General features: G+C 39.0%; 1 protein-coding gene across 4 annotated transcripts in view; it reads left to right on the plus strand.

Annotated features, from left to right (window-relative positions):
- Window positions 1-2,957: 2,957 nt before the first annotated feature.
- slc20a1a (solute carrier family 20 member 1a) overlaps window positions 2,958-24,676 on the plus strand; it is a 30,578-nt gene continuing 8,859 nt past the window's right edge. Inside the window, exons 1-8 of one of the 4 annotated variants that reach the window (XM_034169791.1) lie at window positions 2,974-3,076; window positions 4,153-4,155; window positions 5,558-6,120; window positions 8,581-8,721; window positions 12,164-12,249; window positions 12,373-12,469; window positions 21,595-21,714; window positions 24,422-24,631. In XM_034169791.1, the coding sequence (XP_034025682.1) occupies window positions 5,775-6,120; window positions 8,581-8,721; window positions 12,164-12,249; window positions 12,373-12,469; window positions 21,595-21,714; window positions 24,422-24,631 (1,000 nt within the window). In that variant the 5' untranslated portion in view covers window positions 2,974-3,076; window positions 4,153-4,155; window positions 5,558-5,774. Of the gene's footprint in view, window positions 3,077-4,152; window positions 4,156-5,126; window positions 5,184-5,557; window positions 6,121-8,580; window positions 8,722-12,163; window positions 12,250-12,372; window positions 12,470-21,594; window positions 21,715-24,421; window positions 24,632-24,676 lie in introns of all 4 variants that reach the window. The other 3 variants (XM_034169790.1, XM_034169789.1, XM_034169792.1) reach the window with 3 other exon arrangements.

The following is a 24,676-nucleotide window of genomic DNA, read 5'->3' on the forward strand; positions in this document are numbered from 1 at the left end:
AAGAAATTCAAAAAATACTCGTATAAAGAATAACATTTTTTACAATTATCTTCCTCAGACTCAAACTGAATGCAAAGCTCTAAAACTTGAAAATACCTGTAAATAATAAATCACTTTTATTGCCAGTTTTCCTTAGACAAGTCAGGGGATGGAAACATGAACATTTCCAAGTCACTAAATATGTCTTGGACTTTATTTACATCAATTATGAAGAAATACAAAAGTTTCTTTCACCAAAACATCAAATCTAGGCTTTCATCTCAAATGTACTTTCTGTCAAATTGTAGCTGAACTTTCAGGTCTTCTTTTTAAGAAAATCCTCCTCTACACCACTTCATCAGGAAGCTGGATTTTATATAAATTTTATTTAATTTATATCAAGTTGTAGACAATTACTTTCAGTTTGAGTTTAAGGAAGATAACTTTAGATTTATTTATTTATTTGTATTTGAAATGGCATAAACAAATAAAAATGTGTGAAATACCAAGTGTTCCAATACTTTTGAGTACAGTTGAGAAATACTCGTGTATTTTTAAGTGAAATGTATCATCCTGGTGTCACTCACAGAGCAAAATTAAGAGGTTATTTAAGTCCTTCAGAAAGCAAAATTAAGAGGTTATTTATTCAACAGCTGCCTGTCCGTTTAAAAATCCCTGGAGACACACGCATGTATAAGACAACCTGAATTAAAGGAGAAATGCCACTTTTAACAACCTGGACCTCATTTCTGACATAAGATATGGTCGTTTACGCACCAGTATAACTTTGGTGTGATTATTAGTCCATGGTTCAAACGATGTGTTAAGTTCAAATCTGAGGCAAACATTTTTCTTCTTCTACTAAGGTGGATTAGAACTTTTTGTGGCACACACCACCAACTACTGGACAGGAGGAACCTAGCAGTCAGTGTGACTCACTGATTTCAAAATACAGCTCTTTTCAACCAGACGTGCAGTACTTTGACATGTCAATCATCTGTGTCCAATCAGATTTCAGGGGAGTCCAGTGCAACCCTGGCCTCCGCTCTAGCTCCACCCATTCCAGGAATTGTTCAACATTTGACATTTCCTGTTTCACTGTGAACTCAAAAATTGGCACTTCCTGTTTCAGTGTGAACTTGCCACTGAGGTCCCATGAGATTCCATAGGATCTCATCTGTCAATCCAGAAAGTGTCGATCCAGGAAGTGTTTGACATTTGATATGTCCTGTTTCACTGTGGACTCAAAGTTTAACACTTCCAGTTTGGAACTCCCTGTACCATGAGCGAGCGTCACTTGTATTATTCATGCATAACTTCCTACTGGGGGAACACAGTGTCTTGGTAGTTTGCTCTGTTGCCTCACAGCAAGAAGATCTTGGTATCACTGTTGGGAAAGTGTAGTGACACGGACCCACAACAGGGGGCGTAAATGAACGAACAATGAAAGAGTCGAATATGAACACTTTACTGTTGTGAATGAGCACAACCACAATACAGAGGAATACAGAATTTTGCAAACAGTCAATCCACAACGGTGACGTGTGGGCAGGCTCGAGGATAGAAGACGTCTGTCCTGAGAAGAACCGGAACCACACGATTTCCTCTGCCACCGAACCTGGAGAATACTGGAGCCGCCAAGTCCCGAGTCCCCAGGTGGCCACCGTCTCCGAATGTCGGATCTGGTACTGCTGGCAAGGAGCAGAAACAATAAGAAGTGGGAGTGTGTACACCCAGTAACAACAATGGTGGAGATTCCACCTCCATCTCTCACACACACTCGTGCAGCTCCTGTCTCAACACTTATCTGGCTGGGGTGTGAAGCGAAGCCGTCGCTGATTACACCAAACTCACTGATAAGGCACTCCACAGGAAAGCAGCTGCAAAATGAATTCAGACTAAGACACAATTAGCTTCTGGCTGAGGATATTACCTTCACAGGTAGATGATATCTCGGCAATGAGGTGGAGATGACGTCCGGGTTTTATGGAGTAGTATGATGAAGTGCAGATGGGTGACAGCTGTCATGAGATAATGAGTGACAGCTGTCACCCCCGGCTGTGTCCGTGGCGGCAGCGCCCTCTCCTGCCTGAAGCCCGCACTTCAGGCAGGGCGCCCTCTGGTGGTGGGCCAGCAGTACCTCCTCTTCTGGCGGCCCACACAACAATCACTTCCCACCTGGTCCTATCTGTGTGGAGTTTGCATGTTCTCCCCCTGTGTGCATTGGTTCTAACCAGGTGCTCCAGCTTCCTCCCGCTTATAAAGACATGCAGGTTTGATAAACTGGCATCGCTAAATTAATCATAGTTGTGAATGTGTTTGTTTGTCTATATGTGGCCCTGCGACAGACAAGCAGCCACTCCAGGGTGTACGTAGCTTCTCACCCAAAGACCACTGACTCCAGTTAAACGGTGTCCCTTAACTGGAGTAAGAAGGCACAGAAAATGAATGGAAACATAATAGTAAGAATGATAACTTCAAAACAACTTTCTATTTTTTCTCCCTTAATTAAGTTAAATGGGAAGAAGGGGGTGCTGTTTCCCCAAGATTATTTTTTAAAATTTATTAAAGTTTAGTTTTTAAAGAAATCCAATGGAAGGCATGGTAAAGTATTTTAACATATATTTGCATCTTCAACAAAATCTAACAATAGCAGCATTGTTATTAGTAGTAGTACTAGTAGTAGCAGTAGGAGTAATTGTTATAGTTGTTGTTACTGAAATATGCATAAAACAGAATTAGCTGTATAGTTTTAAAAACAAAGTAAAAAAAAAATCTACTCTTTCTTCTGTCTATTAAATAGTAAGTTATAATTTGCAGATTTCAGGTTTTCATATCTTCATTTTACCTCAAAGCCACATTAAAAAAAAAGAAAGCTAACTGTAATTATTTCTCATTGTCAACAAACATGTTAAACTTCAACTTTAGGTGGTCTCATGACTGCACACACGCTATATAAGCCCTGTTCCAACAGGAGTCTCCAAACCTCAGCCAGCTGCAGTGCTCCTGTGACCACTGTGCACTCTGTGCTCCAAACACTGTGCACCCAGTGCTCAAAACACACCAAAACCCCCAGCGGACGCAGCCAAACCTTCACGTGAGTATCTACTGTTTTGTATTTATTAATTCATTTGGTCTTTATCTTTATAACATCTGAATTATAGTTGGAAACAGTAACATGTTGGTGTTTTCCGTATTGTATAGTTACTGCTCCTATATAGTCATGAATTCACAGTTTGTGGCATTTGTTTCTCCTTAATTTGTACATAAATTTATTTGGAAATTCATTTGGTTATATGAAGAAATTATTTTGTAACTTAGTGAAGGTGCACCTTTATTTTGAAAGTGATAGTGAGGATACTGGATTGGTAATAACATTTCATGTTTAACATTATCCATCCATTTTATGTACCCCCTTATGATGCCTATTATTATTAACATTATATTAAACAAAATGTGTCAAAAATAAAAATAATTTTGTATGACAGCAAAGCTTTTTAACAATTGCAGCACATAGCTTTTACTTTATATTCATTTTATTTGGTCAAAGGTCAACATGCTCGCCGACTCTTCTGTTTGTTTTTGTTCTTTGTTTCACTCTAAATCATTCTGAGGCAGATTACAGGGCTCATATTTCCACTTCAGTATTGTTAAAGATTTATGCTAAACAGCACCAAATTTATGTGTCTGTCCATGTAAAAAATATCCTTCTATTGTAGATGCAAATGTATGCTTGAAAAGGCTCAGTTTATGCCTAGGTTTTTGAAAAGCACAGGCGCGCACCCTGGAAAATGCAGTGAGTGAATAGGTAGCTGGATAAATGAGGCCATCCCCTCCCTCTTGTTAACACAATTGCTCAAAAACTATACATGCTATCATGTTTTAAGTCTGCAAATTAAACTGGCATATAATGAGGATGAACTGATTAAGATTTTGTGAAATTTGGTGAACCAGACCAATACAAAAATCAACTTTGTTTATGTAATATATGAATGTGCAATAATTTTAATCATTACATGTATCATAGAAATTAGGAACAGGTATGGATGAAGTTCCTGCTATCACTTGCATGTGTGGGGCAGCACGGGTTCTTAGTGGTTAGCACTGTTGCCTCACAGCAAGAAGGTCATGGATTTGATTCCCACCTGGGGCTTTTCTAAATAAATGAACAAGTGTGTACCACCATATACAGATGTATTGTTTTGTTTTGTTTGTGGGATATGGGTGGGGGAGCACCTCCTCAATGTGTATGAGTATTTTTAAGCTATTAATTTTAACAGTTAAAAAACTACACAGTGTTTCCTTGAGGAAAATGTGTGTATTGTGATGTGGATACCGCAGTTGTGCTATAACCTCTTTACAGTCTACTTTTTTTTTTAATTTTCATGGTTATTGTTTATATTACTTGGTTTACTGGGCGCGACCTTGTCAAGTTATCAGCGATGCGTCTGGAGGCAAATGCTCGTCGGGGTCTATGTATGAATGTTAGTATGATATCTTAAGAATGCCTAATTTGATTCTGATCAAACCTGACAGGAAGAAGTCAAGGTCAAATTTTTGGTTCTATGGTAGTATACGATTTTAAAAAAGCAAATTTTATGGTAATGAGTTCACATATTTTTCATGTTCAAGAATATGACTGTTTAAAAGGCAGTATAACATATTCTCTACATTCCCGATACTTTGAAAGGTGCATGTGATGTCACTATGGTCACTGTTGTCATGAAGAAATAGCCCTACCATTACTACTCTACGGCATAAGCCAGAGTGCAGCTAATCATTCACATGTGCTCTCGCAGATAACCTTGGAGAAATGTTAACAAGTCACAGCTAAAGGTTAATGTGGCTCTCACACGCTTAACAGTGCATTATGTCTTGCAAAGCTTTTATTTCAAGTCCAGACTTAAGACGCATTTATTTTACCTTTTGTATGGCTAGCATACTGGCATAGTATGGTACTATGTTTCCTACCCTTTTAAATTCATTTTATTAGTAAACAGTGCGGGTCTCGGCCTCAACTTCATCTAAAGTCTGGATTGTTAGTGAAGCTTAGGGCTAGTCGGCGCCGATCACCTTAGCATTTCTTCTGCTTTCCTGTTGCTTAATGCTAATGAATTATACTTTGTCATTGACATATGCCACTGCAGGAACAGATCCAACCCCCTCCCCTCCTGACGGTGGACTGGACGCCTGCATGGACTCTCGTCAGTTGTTGTTTGGTTATGTTCTATATTGTAAACCTTTTTGGTAGCATGGTCTAAGCAGTGGGTCACCCCTTTGAGTCTGGTCTGCTTGAGGTTTCTTCCTCAAATCATCAGAGGGAATTTTTCCTTACCACTGTCACCTGTGTGTTTGCTCTAGGGGTTGGTAAGGTTATACCTTAGTTGTGTGAAGTGCCTTGAGGCAGCTTTGTTGTGATTTGGTGCTATAGAAACTAAATAAATTGAATTAAACTGAAATTCAATTTTTGCATGCTAATCAGTTAATGTAGCCTTTGTAAAGATGTATTACATTGACAGATGATCACAACTGCTTTGTGCATTCTCTGTTTTTTTTGTTTTGTTTTGTTTTTTTGCAGTGTGTCACAATGGATCTCCTCCTCGTTTCGATATTCTCTCATTTCCTGAAGATGTCTGCAGACAATCCCTGCGTGCCTAGTTAGCAATAATTCTCATAGTATTTTTGTATCTATCAACATCATCAGAGGAGTTATTTGGTAAATTATTCTACGTTCTCAACAATGACCAAAACACTGTGAATTGGCTTTAAATTTAATAATAGTCGCTAATCTCGTGATGGATACGACAACGTTAGTGCCCCTCTCCACAGCGGCCTGGGCTGTGGTGCAGCAGTCTGATGGGTCAGGCTACTTGTGGCTGCTGGTGTTGGGATTCATTATCGCCTTCATCCTGGCGTTCTCCGTGGGGGCCAACGATGTGGCCAATTCCTTCGGTACAGCCGTTGGCTCCGGGGTCGTGACCTTACGGCAGGCCTGCATCCTGGCCACCATCTTTGAGACCGTGGGTTCAGTTCTACTGGGGGCCAAAGTCAGCGAGACCATCCGGCAGGGCATCATTGACGTCTGGATGTACAACGGATCTGAACAAGTACTGATGGCAGGATCGATTAGCGCCATGTGTGGTAAGAATGTGAAGTGCAGACAGCAGAACTGTCCAGTAGCTATGATTCTAAGTTGAAAATTTTTCCTTTTAAAATAAAAAAATGATAACACTTTCTGTTAAGAGCCTTGTAATAATTAATTAATTAGTTAACTGATACTAAGCTCTTTATAAGAACTAAAATGTGCTTATTAACATTATTATGGTTTAATAACATCATCATGCACTTTATCAGCTGCATCACAAACACATTTTTTTTATTATTGCTCTCGCTATAGGTCGGGTAACTGCAAAAAGCACAATTAAATAGCAATAACTGCATAGTTAACTGCTAATGAATGCATTACATTTAATTTAATTAAAACAAATTAAGCTAAAAGTAAAACCATTACTTAATAGATGAGTTAGTTAAACTCAATACATACAGTTTTTCAGTTCTGAAAACCTTCAAAAGGCACTTGGATGTGAGGAAAAACAGTTTGAAGATTAAAAAGTCCTGTTTCATAAACATTTACATGTTTCTTATCTGGATGACAGAGATCCTCCATACACAAACATCACAAGTGATATTAACATCAAAACTCATAAGGATTTTTATTGACATTATTTAGTAGTTTGTAAGCTCTTAGCATGTTTCAGGTTCAACAATTCTCAATCGCCCCTCAAATTTCTGATCTCCTTGCCAAGGTCATATTTGTTTGGTCAATCACAGTGTGATGTTTTCAACAATGTAGCATTTGGATTTGCCACTGTCCCACAGAGTTTGGTTCTTGGCCCATTGTTATTTTCCCTGTATGGAGCACCACTGGGAAGCTCATTACTAATTTGGGGCTGAACATTTGCTTTTATGCAAACAATTTGTAGTTGCATTTACCTGTGTTCACTGGAGACGAGGCTAACACTGCTACTATTAGTAAAATTGATCAGATCAATTTTGGTTTGGCTGATACAAAGGTACTGAGCCATGCTTTTGTGTGGTCCAGGATTGATTTTGTAATGCTTTGTTTTTTGGTTTGCCACTTAATGCATCAGAGCTGGAGATGATCTAGAATACACCTGCTCTTGTTTTGACTCAAACACAAATGTTTGATCATATAACTCCAGTGCTGCATCTCCCCATTGCTTGCCTGTTCACATGAGGGTGAACTTGTTGTTGACTTACAAGATTTACCATGGCCCACATACCATCTTCTATGGCTGATTTGTCCACCTGTGCCTTGAGATCCCAAGGATCTGGCCTGATATGTGTTCCTAAAAGTGTTATCATACTGCGATGCGTTGAGAAAATGGATTAGTCATGTATTTGTCTGGTGACAAAATTGGATAATCCATTGGTCTCCCATGGATTTGGAGCTCTGATAGACAGATGACATCACATTTCCACTGGCAACCCAGAGAAATGCATTCAGCAGACAATTTTCCCGGTTTCAAGACATCTATGCATGCTGGGGGAACCAGATCCTCTAACTGTGCCGGCATTCAGTGCCTTCTCGCCAAGAGAAACTGCTGAGTGTGATGTGACATCCAGAAACACACACACACACACACACACACACACACACACACACACACACACACACACACACACACACACACACACACACACAGCTGTGGTGTGTTTTTTGTCAGTTAAATCTGACCTTGGCTAAAGGAACAGCTGTGCTACATGTTGCTGCACTGGGTCCTCTCTCTGCTCATAATTTCCTGGAGCTTTGGCCAATCAGAAGCCCAGTCCAAAGCATCAAACAGCCACAACATATAAATGCATGAGTATTATAAAAGCAAATAAAAATTAGAGGACAAAATGGTAAACAAACATACAGGCACCAGGAAAGCTCTCCGCCTGATGTCCTTGTTTTGAGCATGCACATAACTTTTTGACAGACTCGGCAGACATCAGCTGACAAGGAACAAAAATAGCAAATAGGAAAAGGATTTTTGCAGGACAAAAACAGATATCATCTCCTTATATATTTCCTTGATATATCATGGTGTGATCTTTTGATCTTTTGTATTTTGTGCACCGTGGCTACCGAAAAGATTGTCAGCTGAGATTAAACAGTTAAGTTTTAATGAGAGAAAAGAAAGAGTGAAAACATGTTTTTCCTTGGCTCCCTACATGATGATGGTGGAAAATTTTTATTTTTTTAATGTTTAATTCTTTTATTTATTTATTTATTGGTTTAACTTATAAACTTGTGTTACTGTATTGTTTTTACTGTCTTGTTCTGTGAAGCACTTTGTTGGTATTATTATTAAACTAATATAACCTTCTTTGTCTTTCGGCTGTTCCCGTTAGGGGTCGCCACAGCAGATCAATCGTTTCCATCTCACCCTGTCCTCTGTATCTTCCTCTGTCACACCAACCACCTGCATGTCCTAAATCACATTAACTTAAAAAACTACATACCTGCTTCTTTTGGCATGTTGAGACAAATCACTCACAAAGGCCTTTTTTTCCCCTCATGTTTTTGAACGACAGGTTCGGCTGTGTGGCAGCTGGTGGCTTCCTTTCTGAAGCTCCCCATTTCTGGAACACACTGTATTGTGGGAGCCACAATTGGCTTCTCCATGGTAGCCAGAGGTCATCAAGGGGTTAAATGGTTGGAACTGCTCCGCATTGGTGAATATATATTGTTCTTAAATGTCACAGCTGAAACACTACTTTATCTGAACCCTTTGAGCTTTGACTTCTCAATGATCTGTAGTATTCCAAACCTTAAAATGACAGAAACTGGAATATAATTATAGCTGTTTTTTTAATAATTCATATCATGTATTGTGCTTTCAGGGGAAATATAAAATTTACATTGTAAAAGTTTCCAAAAACTCATGAAGGAGTCAGATCATACTAAAGTCCCTATATATGTGTGGCGTTATCAACAAAATTTAAGGCCTGAAACAGGTCATTTTCATACCTGCCAACACTCCTGCACTAAAGTGGTAAAATATGACGCATATGATGCAATTTCTCGACTTCCGGGGACAGAAACACAGCACTTTCTCTGAGCTTTTGGGCAAAATACACACAAACAAAGTGAAAATACAAAGAAAAAGTGGAAAGTGGACATGTGTTGTGGTTTGTTTATGACCTGGAGCTCAAACGTGTCGAAGCAGTTTTGCAGGTGAGAGAACGTAGCTACTCTGGTTAGCTGTGTAGGCTAACACTTACAGACATGACCTCTCCCATTTGCCTCGTCTTCCCTTCTCCACTGGGAACCAAGAAAAAATGCACTTTTTGCAACTGCTTCGGTGACTGCAGCCGAAAACAAAACAGTACACCATTTATCCGTGTGAAGTTATGTTGTATACATATTGCGTATGGGAGCGTCTGTCCCCACGTGGCCAAATCCCGCCATATCACGCAGGGTTCAAACAAAACTGTGCTACCCTATAATCCTCTTACACTGATCAATACATCATGTATGTCCGTCTGAAAACAACCAAGTTGATACATTTTGTTAGACAATCTACACACAAACCACATTTGACATACAAGTTAAACCCATATGTCATCACACAACCAAAATGATCTCTGCTAAGAGGGACGGCTAGCTGTTAGCTTAGCTTGTGGATCTGCTGTGGGCAGACCAGTTCCTGTTGTTAGTTGCGAATCAATCATTGCCTACACCTTTTGAATGGTGTGCAGAATTAATTTTAGTGTAGGACTCCAGGGAAAAACAGTTTTGGCCAACACATCAGCTCCCAACGGCACAAATGAGCCACTGCTGCCAAGAATGGAATGCTAGTGACACCAAACTTTATTGTTATGCTAAATCTGTCACAGTGTGTGACACGGGCTTGCTGTAATGATGACAGTGCAGGGGACGGATAATAAATTCAAAGGGATCAGCCATGTGCCTTTTCAATGGGTCTCATTCAGTGTTATTGTACAGGACATCAGTACTTTTACCAGCTCAGTTATCCTGTCGCTTCACAGGAGACCCCACCATAAAGGACTGTTATACACAGAGCAAAAAACAAAAAAACAGCTTTTATAAGGTGTTGTAAATGTAAAAAAAAAAAAAAAAATGCATAAAAGAATCATACAACAATAACACACAATTAAAGTTGATAAGATACTACTTTATGAAATAATAAATGGTTTCTGTAAAATTGGAAAATTGTGTATTTTTAAAATCTGTGTTAAACTGCAGTGTTTCTGTACTAGATTTATATTTTGCCATATGTGTATGTCATAAACAGTCAGATTATTACATCCGCCAAGGACATAATAAAATCAATGGTGTTTATTTCTTTATTTGTCTGTCTGTTAGCAGGATTATGTCAAAACTACTGCACAGATTCTCACCAAATTTTCACCACAGATAGATAATATGGCATGGAAGACTCCACTGAATTTTGGAGGTGATCCGGATCCAGGTTCTGGCTCAGGATTTCACTTTATAGGCTTTTAAGAATTATGTCAAAACTACGTCACAGATTCTCATCAAGTTTGCACCACAGATACAAATTAGGGCATGAAAGACTCCACTGAATTTTGGAGGTGATCTGGGTCTGGCTTGGCAGACGTCAGAAATTTGCTAAAAAAAATTGCTGTTGTTTATTTCGTTACATCCACTGCCCACCAGGAAAACTCTCCCATATTTTCAAACATAAATGCAGGTAGGTATGCCTTTTAGACTTTTTTAAAGAAAGCAGGGTGGCAGGGGTAGTGGCCAATTGGTTAGTCTTCTTGGTTTCAGTGTGGAAGGTTCCTGGTTCCCGGTTCAAACCCCACCCCTGCCACATTTCTTCATATAAATTGGAGTTGTGCCAGGAAGGGCATCCGGCATAAAGCTTGTGCCAATTCAACCTGCAGATCCACCTCAGATCTGCTGTGGCGACCCCGAGTAAAAAAAGCAAGCGAGCAACCAAAGGGATTTAATGTTATTTTTTTCTTGTGATGATGTGTACATGTGACGATAAGCACTTTTTTGTGTTTGTGTCATGATTAATTTATTTTAGTATGTTGTGCGGTCTTAGTCTGTTTCTATGTTACTGGGACCACGGATGGAAATTAGCATCCTGCTATAATCCGGCATATTTACATGTAATTATGTTCATTAATATGCATTGCCCCATTTCAAATAAACATAAACATCGTGACCTGGACTTTGCCTGATCCGGATTTCACAGCACAGTGCAATAATTGTATGCTGATCCAGAATGGTCCAACTGATCAAGATGTCGCAATATGATATTTATTTCACAAGGTGAAACTAAATACTGTCTTTCTGTTTAGTTTTGATGTAATCCTTACAAAGTGAAATTTCATCCATTTTAGAATAAAGTTATAACATAACAAAATGTGGAAAAAATGAAGCGCTGTGAATACTTTCTGGATGAGCCATAAGCCATAATGCCTTTTGTAGACAAAAAAAACCCCATATATAAACCAATACATATAAATCACACTGGACTGCAAATCATGCCTTTTTCCTGTATTTTACATTTTTTAATTTTGGAGTTTTGTGCATTGTTGTCATGTACTTTTTATTGTTGGCATTTATTCTGTCATAATTAGAGTTTATTTGTTCTGTGCTTTTATCCTCTGAAAGTCCTATAGAAATAATCACTATAATCTTTATTATTATTATTGATATATGTCTAGAGCTACCAAACTAGTAACAAGAAGAAGAAGAAAACTACTTATACTATGGAAAATACAGTGAACTATGTGAAAATTCTCAGAGCGTAATCTAAATTAAATACACAATATAAAAATAAAGTTTTGGTACAACCTGATTAAATCATTACTTTTACAGCTAGCTGGCTTTAGACAAATATTCCACACCATTAAGATAAATTGATCAATAATAAATGGAAAGTTTGTTTTTTAAATTTTAATCCGTTGTAAAGATTAGTTTTCACTTTATGATAAAAGAGAACAATTTAAAAATATTTTTCTACAGAGGTTGCTTTCTGGGGATTGCATTAAAAATAAAAACTGGGCTAACTGACTACAAGGGATGGAAAACCTTTTGATACAGATCGTGCTAAATTAAGCAAACTGCATAAAAACGGTTCAGAAAATAATGTGAAATTTGTTTGTTTTCCGTCAGTGGCCTCCTGGTTCCTGTCACCTGTGTTGTCAGGCATCATGTCTGGAATTCTCTTCTATTTTGTCCGCAAATTCATTCTGAGTAAGGTAAAAAAAAAAAAAACAAACAACAACAACAACAACAAAAACAATTGATATGATTAACATTTTGATTTATTAATGATGTGTAATTTTGAGCTCAACACACTCGGTGTTCATTAATGTTGACAGGCTGACCCCGTACCCAGCGGTCTCAGAGCTCTTCCAGTCTTCTACGGCATCACTATGGGCATCAACCTGTTTTCCATCATGTTCACTGGAGCTCCACGTGAGTACATGTGTGAGCTTGTATGCAGGGTTGGGTTACTTTAAAAATGTATTCCGATATTTTCAATTACTTCTGGATTACTCCAATATCAAATATGCTAATACAGACAAAAGAAACTAAATATAGTCTTGACTACATAGTACAGTTTATTAAGCAAAAATAAAACTCTTTTACATGGCATGCTCTGTTTTACTTCACATTATGAATTAAGAGCACCCACAATATTGTTTTAAACACACCAAGTGTTCACCTGCTAAATTTTCAACAAAAAATGCCAAACAAATGAAGGATAATGAAAACTCAGGCGGTGTGCGGATGAATTTGTAATTAAAAGTGGCTTGCAGAACAATATACAAAACAAAACAAAAAAAGTCTACTACTTGTTCAGTAAATTCGCACCATGTTTAACATATCAGTCCACTTATTGAACTTTCAAAATAAGAACAAAAGCATAATGAAAACCATTAAGTAAATACTGTCAGTAAGGAGGCGTGATCGCCATTTTAATTCCGGGCAAGTTAGTGATTTGCGTGCATAGAAGTTCAGGAAACAGGTGGAATATGCCGGAAAGCTGCGCATGTTGGCAAAGCCAGAAACGGAGGAACAAGGGAGACAATATTTCCTTCCATAAGTAAGTGGTTTTGGTTCTTCTTGTCACTTTGTCCGTGATATTTGGATGATAAACAGCTGTATGTTTCCTACCGTACCTGTGTCGCCCGATGACATGGACCATTAACTCTTCACTTATGTCTAGTTGATATTTTCCACTGCTAGACCAATGTCTAGTTAAAATACTTGTTGTTAGTGATTAAAATAGTTCGACAAGACTGGGGATTTTTTTTTAAATTTGCACCTTAAAATAATGAGATTATAATGACCCGCGCTGTGCCGCTCACAGTCACACCCACACATAGAGATGTGCACCCACACCACTGACTTCATGAATGAAACTCGGTCAATAAAGGATAATTGTGTAAAAATATGATATGTATATAAATGTATTGTAATAGTTTTAGGAGCTGCGTTGAACACAGCAGCTGCAGCAGGACGCCTCAGCTCAGCAGCTTAAACAGCGCAGATCCATGTAACTTTCAACACTAATATTTGGGAATGTGTGTGTGTGTCCGAGTAAGTTTAATACTTTTCTGACATAATTTAATGTAATTTAATTTTACTGGCTCAATATCCAGGTCAAAATGACATTTTAACACATACTTTGTGAGCATTTTTCTGAGTGTGTCCAGTTGCGGATCTCCATTGAAAATGCATTAACATCTGGGTACTTCATCAATATTTTGCCTGGTTAGGAGACGTCATGTTGCTGTCCATGAAGGGACGTTTTCGTTTCAAAGGAAAAAAAATTATATACAGATAATATAAAATGCATTAAAATTGTAATCCTGCAAAGTAATCCCCATTTTTACTAAATATACCTGTAATCTGAATACGTCTTTTTTTCTGTAACTGTAGCGGAATAGTTACCTTTTTTTTGTATCCTAATTATGTAACGCCGTTACATGCATTCCATTACTCCCCAAGCCTGCTTGTATGTATATATACAAGCACACACAAAACCTTTTACAACTCAACTTTATTGATATAGCACTTTAAAACAACTACATCTGCAACAAAGTGATGTACATGGCATAAAATTCTTGTCTCATAAATTTTATGAGACAATAAAACAATAGAACAAGTTAAAAAAAACAGACAAATGAAAAAGTAACCATCAAGTAAATACAATTAAGAATTAAAATAGTCTCATGCTGAGTTAAAAACCAGAGATTAAAATTGGATTTTAAGACAAGATTTAGGGCCCCTTCACACATAACACGATTGAAGCAACTGGTACACGAAGGAGGAATTGCATGCCACTCGTGAAAAATTGGAGCTGCCTCAAACACCTCGTACAGCACTCGCCACAACCATTCATTCACATTAGCGGCCAAAAGACACCAAGTGCCCTTCGAGTACCCATTCGACCCCTCTCTCAGCAGGTGGTGGCCAAATTCCAGGTACCACACACGAACATCCAACATTTCTCACTGGGCACTTAGAAAAGGCGGGGCAATTCGCGCTCCGGGCACGAGAGTAGAGAGCAGATGACCACATTCGAGCTGTCTGTGAAAATGATCTCAGTACAACACGAGTGTGGCGTAACCAAGCAACACACACTGTGCCAAACTGCCCCCCCCCCCCCCCCCACACACACACACACACAGATGGCTTGTGGAGTGTGTCACTCCCCCCAACACACACACATTGAATCCAACATTGTCATCTGTGGCTAAGGGTCCTGGAATCCGGTTGCTGTCCAGCACAGTGCACTGCTGGACCAGCTGACGAACACTCAATGCAGATGAGTGGGACAGTCATTTCATTACTTCCTTGTGATATTGTGCATGCCTGTCCAACCATGCGTCCCTCCCAACAGCAGGTGGAATGTTTTGCAGCTCCCTATTTTGTCTTTTGTTCATGGATTTTCTTCCGGTTTCTGCTTCTTTCACCCAACGTCGTATGTGTGGGGGGCATTTAAAAATGGACAGTGAGGAGGCTTTTCTGATGTGGAGTGGAAACTCATTCCACAGAGTAGTGGCAACAATAGAGAAGGCTTGGTCCCGTCTGAGCTTCGGCCACGGCACTACCAGGAGCAGCTGATCAGCTGACCTGAGGCACCGAGCAGGGATATAAGGGTGGAGTAGTTCAGAGAGGTAAGGCAGGTGGAGACCATTAACAGCTTTAAATGCAAATAAAAGGATCTAAAAATGCATAATTCCTGACGTAATTCCAGTTGTACTTGGAGAAACCTGGTCACAACAACTGGTGGTCCCAAGTAGTCTTTCAGCCACTTACTAACAAGAGCCGTCTCTGCTTCACTTCTGAAAGTCAACAGGATCCCGTATGCTTGCATGTATGTGTACAACCAACTTACATGCTAATTACCTTTAGCATGTGCTGACAGCATGTGTCCTCACCCTTCCCTGCTTCACGGGCTCGATATGTCAAACCCAGGCGCGGTCCTCAGCGTCTCACAAACGAACGTCACAAGGTCGAGTTCCCGGCAGTTCTGCTCAAATTACACATGACTTATATGCAGAACGCCATCCAATTATCTGCTTCAGCTGCAAGTCTTCAAGGCCGCACGTGAGCCCCTGCCACAGGTGTTCCACATGACGCTAATAAGGGTGAGGACTCTTCAGCCAGCACTTTCTCCACAGACAAATCAGCCCTCATGCCACCTGGAGAGCAAAGAAAAGAAAAGAACACCAACACAGCCAGCCACGCCCCCCCAACACACAACAGTTTGGCCTAATATTGCTAACCTTCACCATTACAGTTGGTGACTTAGTGCAGTATTAGACATAGTAATTTGATTATACCTTTGCTTTATTAAATAGCAACTGTAAAACTTCTCAAAATTCAAGTTGCATTTATACAAAAAGTACAATTTGTGTAAAGAACTGAGATCTTATTTCTTGGGGCATTCTGGGATTTTAACATGAAACAGTGTTCTGGTTGAACAGATAAGTCACATTTTCTGAAAAGAGTTTTGTCGTTGATGGCTGGGTTACGACTAAAAGTCATACTGTGGTATAATTTGTAGCATAGACAGTAACGGTATGTATTGTGATATATTCCTGAGTACATAAATTTCAATATAACTGTTTCTGAATGGGCAACAAACTTACAAGAAAACTAAGGGTCACCACAGCAGAACCAAGATGGAGCTGTTTCTTGATTTCCTGATGCATTTCCACATTAGTTAGAGAATGGACAGAGCCTAAAAATGTGTTAAGGAAGAAAAAAGAGTAGTGGGGACAACTCGCATATGCTTCGTACTGTCGAACTTCCATGGTTTTTACAGTAGTTTTGGAATGTGAACCAAATAATAAAAACATTACTGGACAAAATACAAACTCAAAGGAAATTACCAGTAGTTTGCCGCAAACCCTTTGCAGCAAACTACTTAAATGGAAGCACAAACAGAAATGCATTAATTACATTTTTGTTTGTGAGAGAGAGACAGAGATTTACATAAATACGCTCAAATTAAAAATTGAACATCTGTTCTTAGAACTTATATTTCAACTGTAATGTACTGTAGAATATCCATCTACTTTCTATACGTCACTCACTCATCTTCAACCGCTTTGTCCAATGAAGGGTCGCGGGGGGCTGGAGCCTATCCCAGCAGTCACAGGGCATGAGGCGGGATACACCCTGGACGGGACGCCAGTGTGTCGCAGGGCCACATATAGACAAACAAACACATTCACACCTCAACTTAAAGTTTCCAACCACCTAACGTGCATGTCTTTTAGATGTGGGAGAAAGCCGAAACGCCCAGAGGGAACCCACACAAACACAGGGACAACATGCAAACTCAACACAGAAAAGCCCTGCAGGTTGTGGGAAGTGAGCCCACAACCTTCTTGCTGTGAGGCAGCAGTACTAACTACTAAGACACGGTGCCACCACATGTAGAAGACCGGTGATTTAACTAATATTCAAATATTCACGGAGAAACAAAGAAAACAAGGCCAAGTGTCATACTTTCTTCAGTTAATTAAGGAGAAACAATGAATTCTCTCAAAATAAGAGTGACCTGCTGCTAGAAGTGTCTGCTGGGTGAAGCATAGTGTTTTATCTCTCGGTTGCAGGTCCCTCCCTTTCTCATTATCTTGTTTATAGAAGTATGTAGTGATGCCGATACTGTTGTCTGTCAGGGCACACTGAGAGGCCCACATGTCTTTTAAATATTTTCTACGATCTCAGCTTTACCAAATCACGTGACCAGTTCCCAAGAAACAGGGCTGTTGTTATCAGCTGGGTAAATGACCACATTGGCCTCAACAGTTTCGTGTCTGCACATGGTGCTGTAGAACTAACTTGGTTTTCTATTTAGATTATCACTACTGTGGCACATGAAACATTTTCTGAATAAACAAGCATTTCTTTTTACCCAGTATAGAGTTTTAACTCATAACTTCAGTCTAGATCAAATTTATTTTATGTATATAGTACAATTAAAATGGTCTCAAGGCACCTGGAACAAGCACTGAATTAAATATCTTGTCCATTTTTCTAAACAACTTTGTGAACCAAAGGCCACATGTACCTTTGTTTTGAACGTGTCATCTTTTCAGAGATGTTCAAAAAATGTAAAATGACAACCATTACTTTTATTTTATTTGGTGATTTGAAGCTTTGTTCCAATTAAAAAGAAACTGTGTTAATAGAGAAATGCAATGGGGGACAAAAGACCCTGTAATGATCGTATTCAGTTATTTATGTTATATAAGTTGATTTGGTCAAATTCAGACCTACCAAAGTATTAATGTTTCTTAAAACACATCATTATAGTGTACAGTTATTTTTAAAACAATACTGAATTGAAAAAAATGCACTGCTTTTCCGCCATGGATAGTGCTAGTTAGGTAGCCAGCCAAGGCAGTTACTAGGTGTACCACAAAAACAGCTCTTCACGTTGAAGGGGAACTCCAACACTCAGGCTAGCATCTATTTTTAGATGTTTTGGGGTTCATATTTTCACTTGGTTCAAAACATAATTAGTCAGTGCGGTATTTCGCGAGATTGCAAACACTCACAGACTGACAGGCAGTCTTGTATAAAGTACCTCAAAGTGATACTTGAGTAAAAGTCTTAAAGTATCTGACATTTACTGTAGTTAAGTATCAAAAGTAAATTTCTCATATAAAATGTACACTCTAAGAAATGAAATACAGGGATTTTAAATGTAATTAATACTATTATTTTCAATATACTTGCAATTGTTAATTTTAGGGATTTAAGTAATAATGTTTCATTTCATTTAATTAATTTCAACTACAATATTGTTTTGCACTTAATTGACAATGTTATGTGGGAAAAGTTACCTTAACTTTATCAATTAAATTCATTGTTTTATTTCTTAGAGTTGTACTTTCAGTAAAAGCATTGAGTAAAAGTAAAATCCAAGAGAGAGTGAAACAGCGACACACACAAAAAAAGCCAGTGTGGTGTCTGGAGAAACCAGGAGGGAGCCTCAGCCCCTATAAAAGGCTGGATCCACCTCTGGCAGAGAAGTTGGTGTTGGTGTGTTCTTTTCTGAAGACCATGCAGTCATTTTCCTGGAAGACACAGTTGTGCCAAATTTAAGTAAAAAAAAAAAAAAAACTTTTCATGCATCACCACCACCAACCACTGCAAAGCAACCAAACGCAGCGTTCTTTGCACTCTCGAATCCAAAACATGGAGCCACTTTTACGCAGTGCTTCTTCGCCACAATTTCAAATAAAATAAATAAAATGAAACAGATGGCTCATTTTGTCGATACTGAAGTATTCCCCTTACGTGTGTGTTAACTCCGATCATGCGCTGCACTCCAGTGTATGTGTGTGCGCGTTTGGAATCCAATGCGCAGATGGCTTTCACCCTACACAGTCTTTCTCTTCTTCAGATACAACCTGTCATCTTTTAAATTTTTTTGTGTTTTAAAAGTGTTTTATGTCAAACACGGCACTTGTTGCTGGAGGGGTGTTGCTTGTTGCTCCGGCTTACTTTCACCTCTGCAAACACGCATTGTCCAATCAAATTTCTTCCACTTTTATATTGTAGTAACAAGTAATGAAGATGTTTAAGAGAAATGTATCGGAGTAAAAGTATACATTTCACTGAGGAAATGTAGTGGTGTAAAAGTGAAAGTTGCCAGAAATGTAAACAAAGTAAAGTTCAGATACGTCAAAATTCTACTTAAATACAGTAACGAAGTAGAAATACTTTGTTACATTACAACACTGCTAACAGGTTACTTCAATTCAATTTATTTCATTTATATAAAGCTGCCTGAAGGTGCTTCACACAAGTAAAGTCTAATCTTATCAACCCCTAGAGCAAGCACAAAGGTGACAGTGGTAACGAAAAACTCCTTTTGATGATAATGAGGAAGAAACCTCAAGCAGACTAGATTCAAAGGGGTGACTCACTGCTTCTGCCAATCTACCAAAGAAGTAGATTACTTAAAGTTACTGGATGAGACCATCTAAAAATACTCAGAGTACACTGCTTCTTGCCGTCACTGAAAAGGCAAAAATGTCATTCGAAGGTGTCAGGTTTCGGCCCCAGTCTGGCCCACTCATGTTTTGTCCCCTATTGTTTTTATCTGGTTGTTTTTTTTTTTTTTTTTTTTTTAGTTATTAATCTAGTCTTGTCATACTTTGGTTCTGATTATCTTGTTCCTGTGTGTAATACTTTTGTCAGTGGTTTTATTTTCTGTTTCAGTTATTTCCTGTTTATCTTACTTTAGTCATGTGTCTAGTTTCAGTCCTACCTTTGTATATTCATTAGTTTTATTTCCTGTTTGCTTTTCTTTTGTCTTATGTTGAATTATCTGTTTATTGTTCCACATAGTTCCATTCTGGTTTGGTCTTAGTCTTTATTTTCTTGTTTAGCTCTTTTCACTTCTTACATTTGTTTCATGGTTTAATTCTTTGTTCCTTCATGTCGGGTTTTCTTTCTTTTATTTCTTGTTTATTGGGACTTGGGTTTTGTTCATCTTTTGTGTTGGTGTTTTATTTTAATCACTGATTAGGTTCACCATCTTATCAGGTCCTCTTCACTTTGCATTTGTCTTACTGCACTATCTTGCACCAGCTTCTCTCACCTTCATTGTAATTCTGTCTGCTCCGTCTTCCTGCACTCTCTTGACTCCTGTCTCACCTCTGTCTCATCTGACCACACCCCTTCCAGAACCTTCCCTGACACCTGTGCCTTGTTTCCCTAATTACTGCACCTGTTATTTAAGCCCCTCACTTTCTCCACTCCCTGCCAGTTCATTGTGATTTCTTGTCCATGTTCCAGCCTTTGTTTTTTGCTCTCCTTTTGTCTTGTTTTTGTCTCCTGGTATTTTGGAACTGTGCTTGTTATTGACTGCACCTCTGTCTGACCCCTGCCTGTACCGCTGTTTCTCAGACTGCCTTCCTGTGTACTGAACCCCAGCCTGATTTCTGAGATAAAGCCTTTAACATATACCTCAGTATTCTGAGTCTGCATTTGTGTTCAACCTCCTTCTGTGCCACGCCTACCCAGCTCATGACAGAAGGGTTGGAAATCACAAGTGCCTGTAGTATCTACAAGCCAGCTGGCAGGTCACGAAGTGTCAAAGAACACACCCAACACAGGAAATGCAACATCAGACCGGTTAAAACCGTGACAGTCTACAACATCGTCACCATTAGGGGGTTTCATTTGAAATTCTGAAGACCAAAGAGAAGATTTTTCACCCAGAAACAGCAAGGAGAATTCTGTTAAGATGAAACAAAACTCATCTACATGAGCTGATCTAGAAACAGCAGAGCTCAGGGAGGGTAGAAATGAAATGATTTGTGATAAATAAATGTCAATAAATAATGACAAAATACATGTTTGGAATCATTTTGTAAAACACGTAACATGAATGCAAATATTTGATTTGTTTCATTTTGTTTATTTCAATCAGCAACAACAGAAAATAAATGAATGAATAGATAAAATCAAACATAAAAAAAGAAAACTACATAAAATACTGAAAAAACAAATTAATTAAATTATGAAAAGAAAATTCTCTCATTCTGGCAATATCTAGGCCATCGTAGAAGGTCTTGCTGGTCCAGGTGGGCCACCTGTGCTATGCAGAAAAATATTGAGTTCTCCTTTGTCGCTCTTTCAAATATGAAACAGCATTCAACAAATAACTAGCAGCACTCTAACTCACAAGCCATTTTAAGAAACTGTTTCATATCATTTTCTTTGAAATATTAATGAGCAAGAGAAGAAGTAGGACCTATATAGGCCCCACTGCCCAGCAGACTTTTGCTTTTTCCTGGATACCATAGCGTGAAACAAATGAGTCACCAGTCCATTGCAGGTTACATCCCCAGCCAAAGCTGGGTGGACTGAGACTATGCAGATGCATACATGCAGCATGAAGCGCATGTATGCATCTGGGCACATTGGTTGCCCAGTGTACGGGCCTACAGAGCTATCTCCTCTAACAAATAAGATGGTAAATAATTGATGTTTTTAAGATTGTGCTTCTGTCTATGCAGGATTTTAAATTTTTTTTTCGTGTGCTGTCTTTTGTGCAGTGCTAGGTTTTGACAAAGTGCCATGGTGGGGAACACTGTGCATTTCTCTGGGCTGTGCCCTTGTCACAGGGTTGGTCATTTGGTTTGTGGTCTGTCCACGCCTCAAGAAGAAAATCAAACGTGAGTACATTTTATTACATTCGATGACTTCACAAGTGTAAAATCTTGTGCACATTGCTAATTTTTTTTTTTTACAGAAATAAACAAACTACGGTCATATTGTTGTCATTGCGCAAAACTTTTTAAATATCAAAGAGTTAAAAAAAGAAAAATGCTCAGAGCAGCCAAAAGTCTGATTTAATTTATCATCATTATGATGGAATGAGCTGAGCCAGAAGCAGTGTCTCATGGTTGCAGTTAATTTACGCTCCCATCCTCACTTATGGTCATCATGCGGCAGAAATTAGATTCCTCCATCAGGTATGTGGGGTTCAACTCGGGGACAGGGTGAGAAGTTTGAATATTTGGGAGGGATTCAGATCACAGCTTGTGCTTCTTCATATCAAAAGGACTCAGCTGAAGGGGTTTGGGCATCTGGTGAGGATGCTCCCCTGTCTTCTCGGTAGGGTGGTCTTCCAGGCACATCCAACCAGGAGGAGACCCCGGGGAAGACCCAAGACATGCTGTAGGGATTCCATTTTCCAGCTTTCTTGGGAACACCTCAGGATCTCCCAGGAAGAGCTAAAGGACTTCACCTAGGACAGGGAATGTAGGCTGAGCTTCTTGGTCTACCAACCTGGATAAGTGGCAGAATGTAAAGGAATGAGGAAGACAGAATTCAAAAACAGTACAGCCAGAGTTCATTCACTTCTAGTTTAATGTGGTAACATCAACTCATTTTGAAACTTTCAACACATTTGTTGTTGTTGTTTGATGTTGCACCGAGGCACCGTTTACCACAGTTTGTATTGTCCACTTTTCGTTATGGATTCTATAACAATTTTCAAAACAAGTTTTGAAATATTCCAGATGAGTGTTTCAAGCTAGCGTAACTAATTTGTAAAACCAGCCACACATTTTACCCGCTTTTAGTTTCCTTTTATTGTATATTTGATCTAGTGTTCATCTAGGAATCACATTTCACCTTGCAGTTGTTAGTTTGCTAGCCAAGCGGAGCGCCGTGATGAGCACACAGCATGTACATTGTTCAAGAAGAAAATTACATGCTCGTTTTAACTGCAGTTGTTCACAGTGTTCAACAGTTTATCCAGCATGCGCTAACGGCCCATAACTTGTACATCAATGCTTGTGAAGGTAGGCGCCTCTGCTAACCATCCAGCAGGTGGCAGTACGTCTATAGAATATGTGGGCAAAACAATGTTGCTGCTTTGATTAATCTGGTGCATTCAAGTACACCAGACGCAACGTTTGTCCTCGTATGTTCTTTTAATTTGTTGAGTTACAAGATGATATGATTTATTGTTTTTGAGTTATTGCCTAGACAAGGTACACTCAAAAAATGGATTATTGGATTAACTCAATTCAATTATGTGCAGGACTTACATCTAATAAATATATATATATATATAGCCCCAACTCAAATCAAACACATCCATGCAAGATAATGTAATTTAATTGAGTTGGGACTACATATCTTTATTAGATTGAATGAATCCAAGCCAAGGAGTCAGTTTGAGTGTATCAAACAAATGACTCATTGGATGAACCCAATTCAATTATGGACAGGATTTCCATATAATAAATATATGTAGTCCAACTAAATTAAATTAAATTATCTTGCATAGATGTGTTTGATGTGAGTTGGGGCTACATATATTTATAGGGCACCGCAGTCTCGTTTGAGGGCGGGTGCTAAAGGGTTAAAATATGACGCATATGACATAAGTTTTCTACTTTCGGGGATGGAAACACGGCATTTTCTCTGAGATTTCGGGCAAATTACACGCAAACAAAATGAAAATACAAAGAAAAAGTGACAATGCAGTGGAAAGTGGACATGTGTTGCGGTTTGTTTATGACCCGGAGTGCAAACTTGTCGAGGCGGTTGTGTAGGCAAGAGAACCTAGCCACGCTGGTTAGCTGTGTAGGCTAACACTTATCGACATGACGTCTCCCATTCGCCTCGTCTTCTTTTCTCCACTGGGAACCGAAAAAACTGCACTTTTCGTAACTGCTTCGGTGATTTCAGCTGAAAATAAAATGGTACACCAGAGTGGCTGTTGCCATAAGTGTTAGCCTACACAGCTAACCACTGTGGCTAGGTTCTCTTGCCTACACAACCGCCTCGACACGTTTGCACTCCAGCCAGCACAGGGAACAATCCAGTGTTTCTACTGTTACCGTTGCCTACTTATGTTGAATTATCTTATATCCTTGCTACATGAGTAAAATCAATAAGAATTTACTGAGGAGTACATATTTTAAATTATACTAAAGTGGAAAGAAAAAAAAGCAGTGGTATCAAATGAGTACAATACTGGCCAGTTCCTTCAGTTATCGGGATTGGTATAGAGACAGAGAGATGACAAATCAGTGTCTCCCTGGTTCTCCAGATAGTTAATTTAAATATGACATTGATTTTCAGTTACGTTAATACAGTAATTTGAAATCAAAGAGGTAGAGACAACTGAAGGTTTCTTCTGGGTGACTGAAGAATACAAATTAGAACTGTAATACCTTCAGATAACAGGATGAAAACCTGCTTTCAGGCTATCACCATTTGGAATGCACCCACTATATCTACAAATGACTCAATTTATGTAACAAATGTGGGTTAGTTTCTGCAAAAACGTTGTTATCCAACACATATGAGCATGAGTGAAGAATGTAGCGGGTACTCTCAGCCGAACACATTCATGCACTTCAGGAGAAAAGCCCACTGATCCCTGTGAAACTCCACTGGTGGAGAAGACCTCCAGGGAGCCTGTGTTAGCAGAGCAGCCTTCACGACCTTCTGATCTCCCACCCAAGACTCCAGAAGCAGAGAGTCAAACGGTCGCTTTTCGACTCGGAGGCTCAGAGGAAACTGAATTGGACAACAGTGACATTGAAAACAAAGACTTGGATATCAGCAATGGTAAGAAAGGTGAAGTTACTGAATAAATGTCTGAACCTCAGGTAT

The sequence above is a fragment of the Thalassophryne amazonica genome, chromosome 5, assembly GCF_902500255.1.
Source record: "Thalassophryne amazonica chromosome 5, fThaAma1.1, whole genome shotgun sequence".
Taxonomy (NCBI): Eukaryota; Metazoa; Chordata; class Actinopteri; order Batrachoidiformes; family Batrachoididae; genus Thalassophryne; species Thalassophryne amazonica.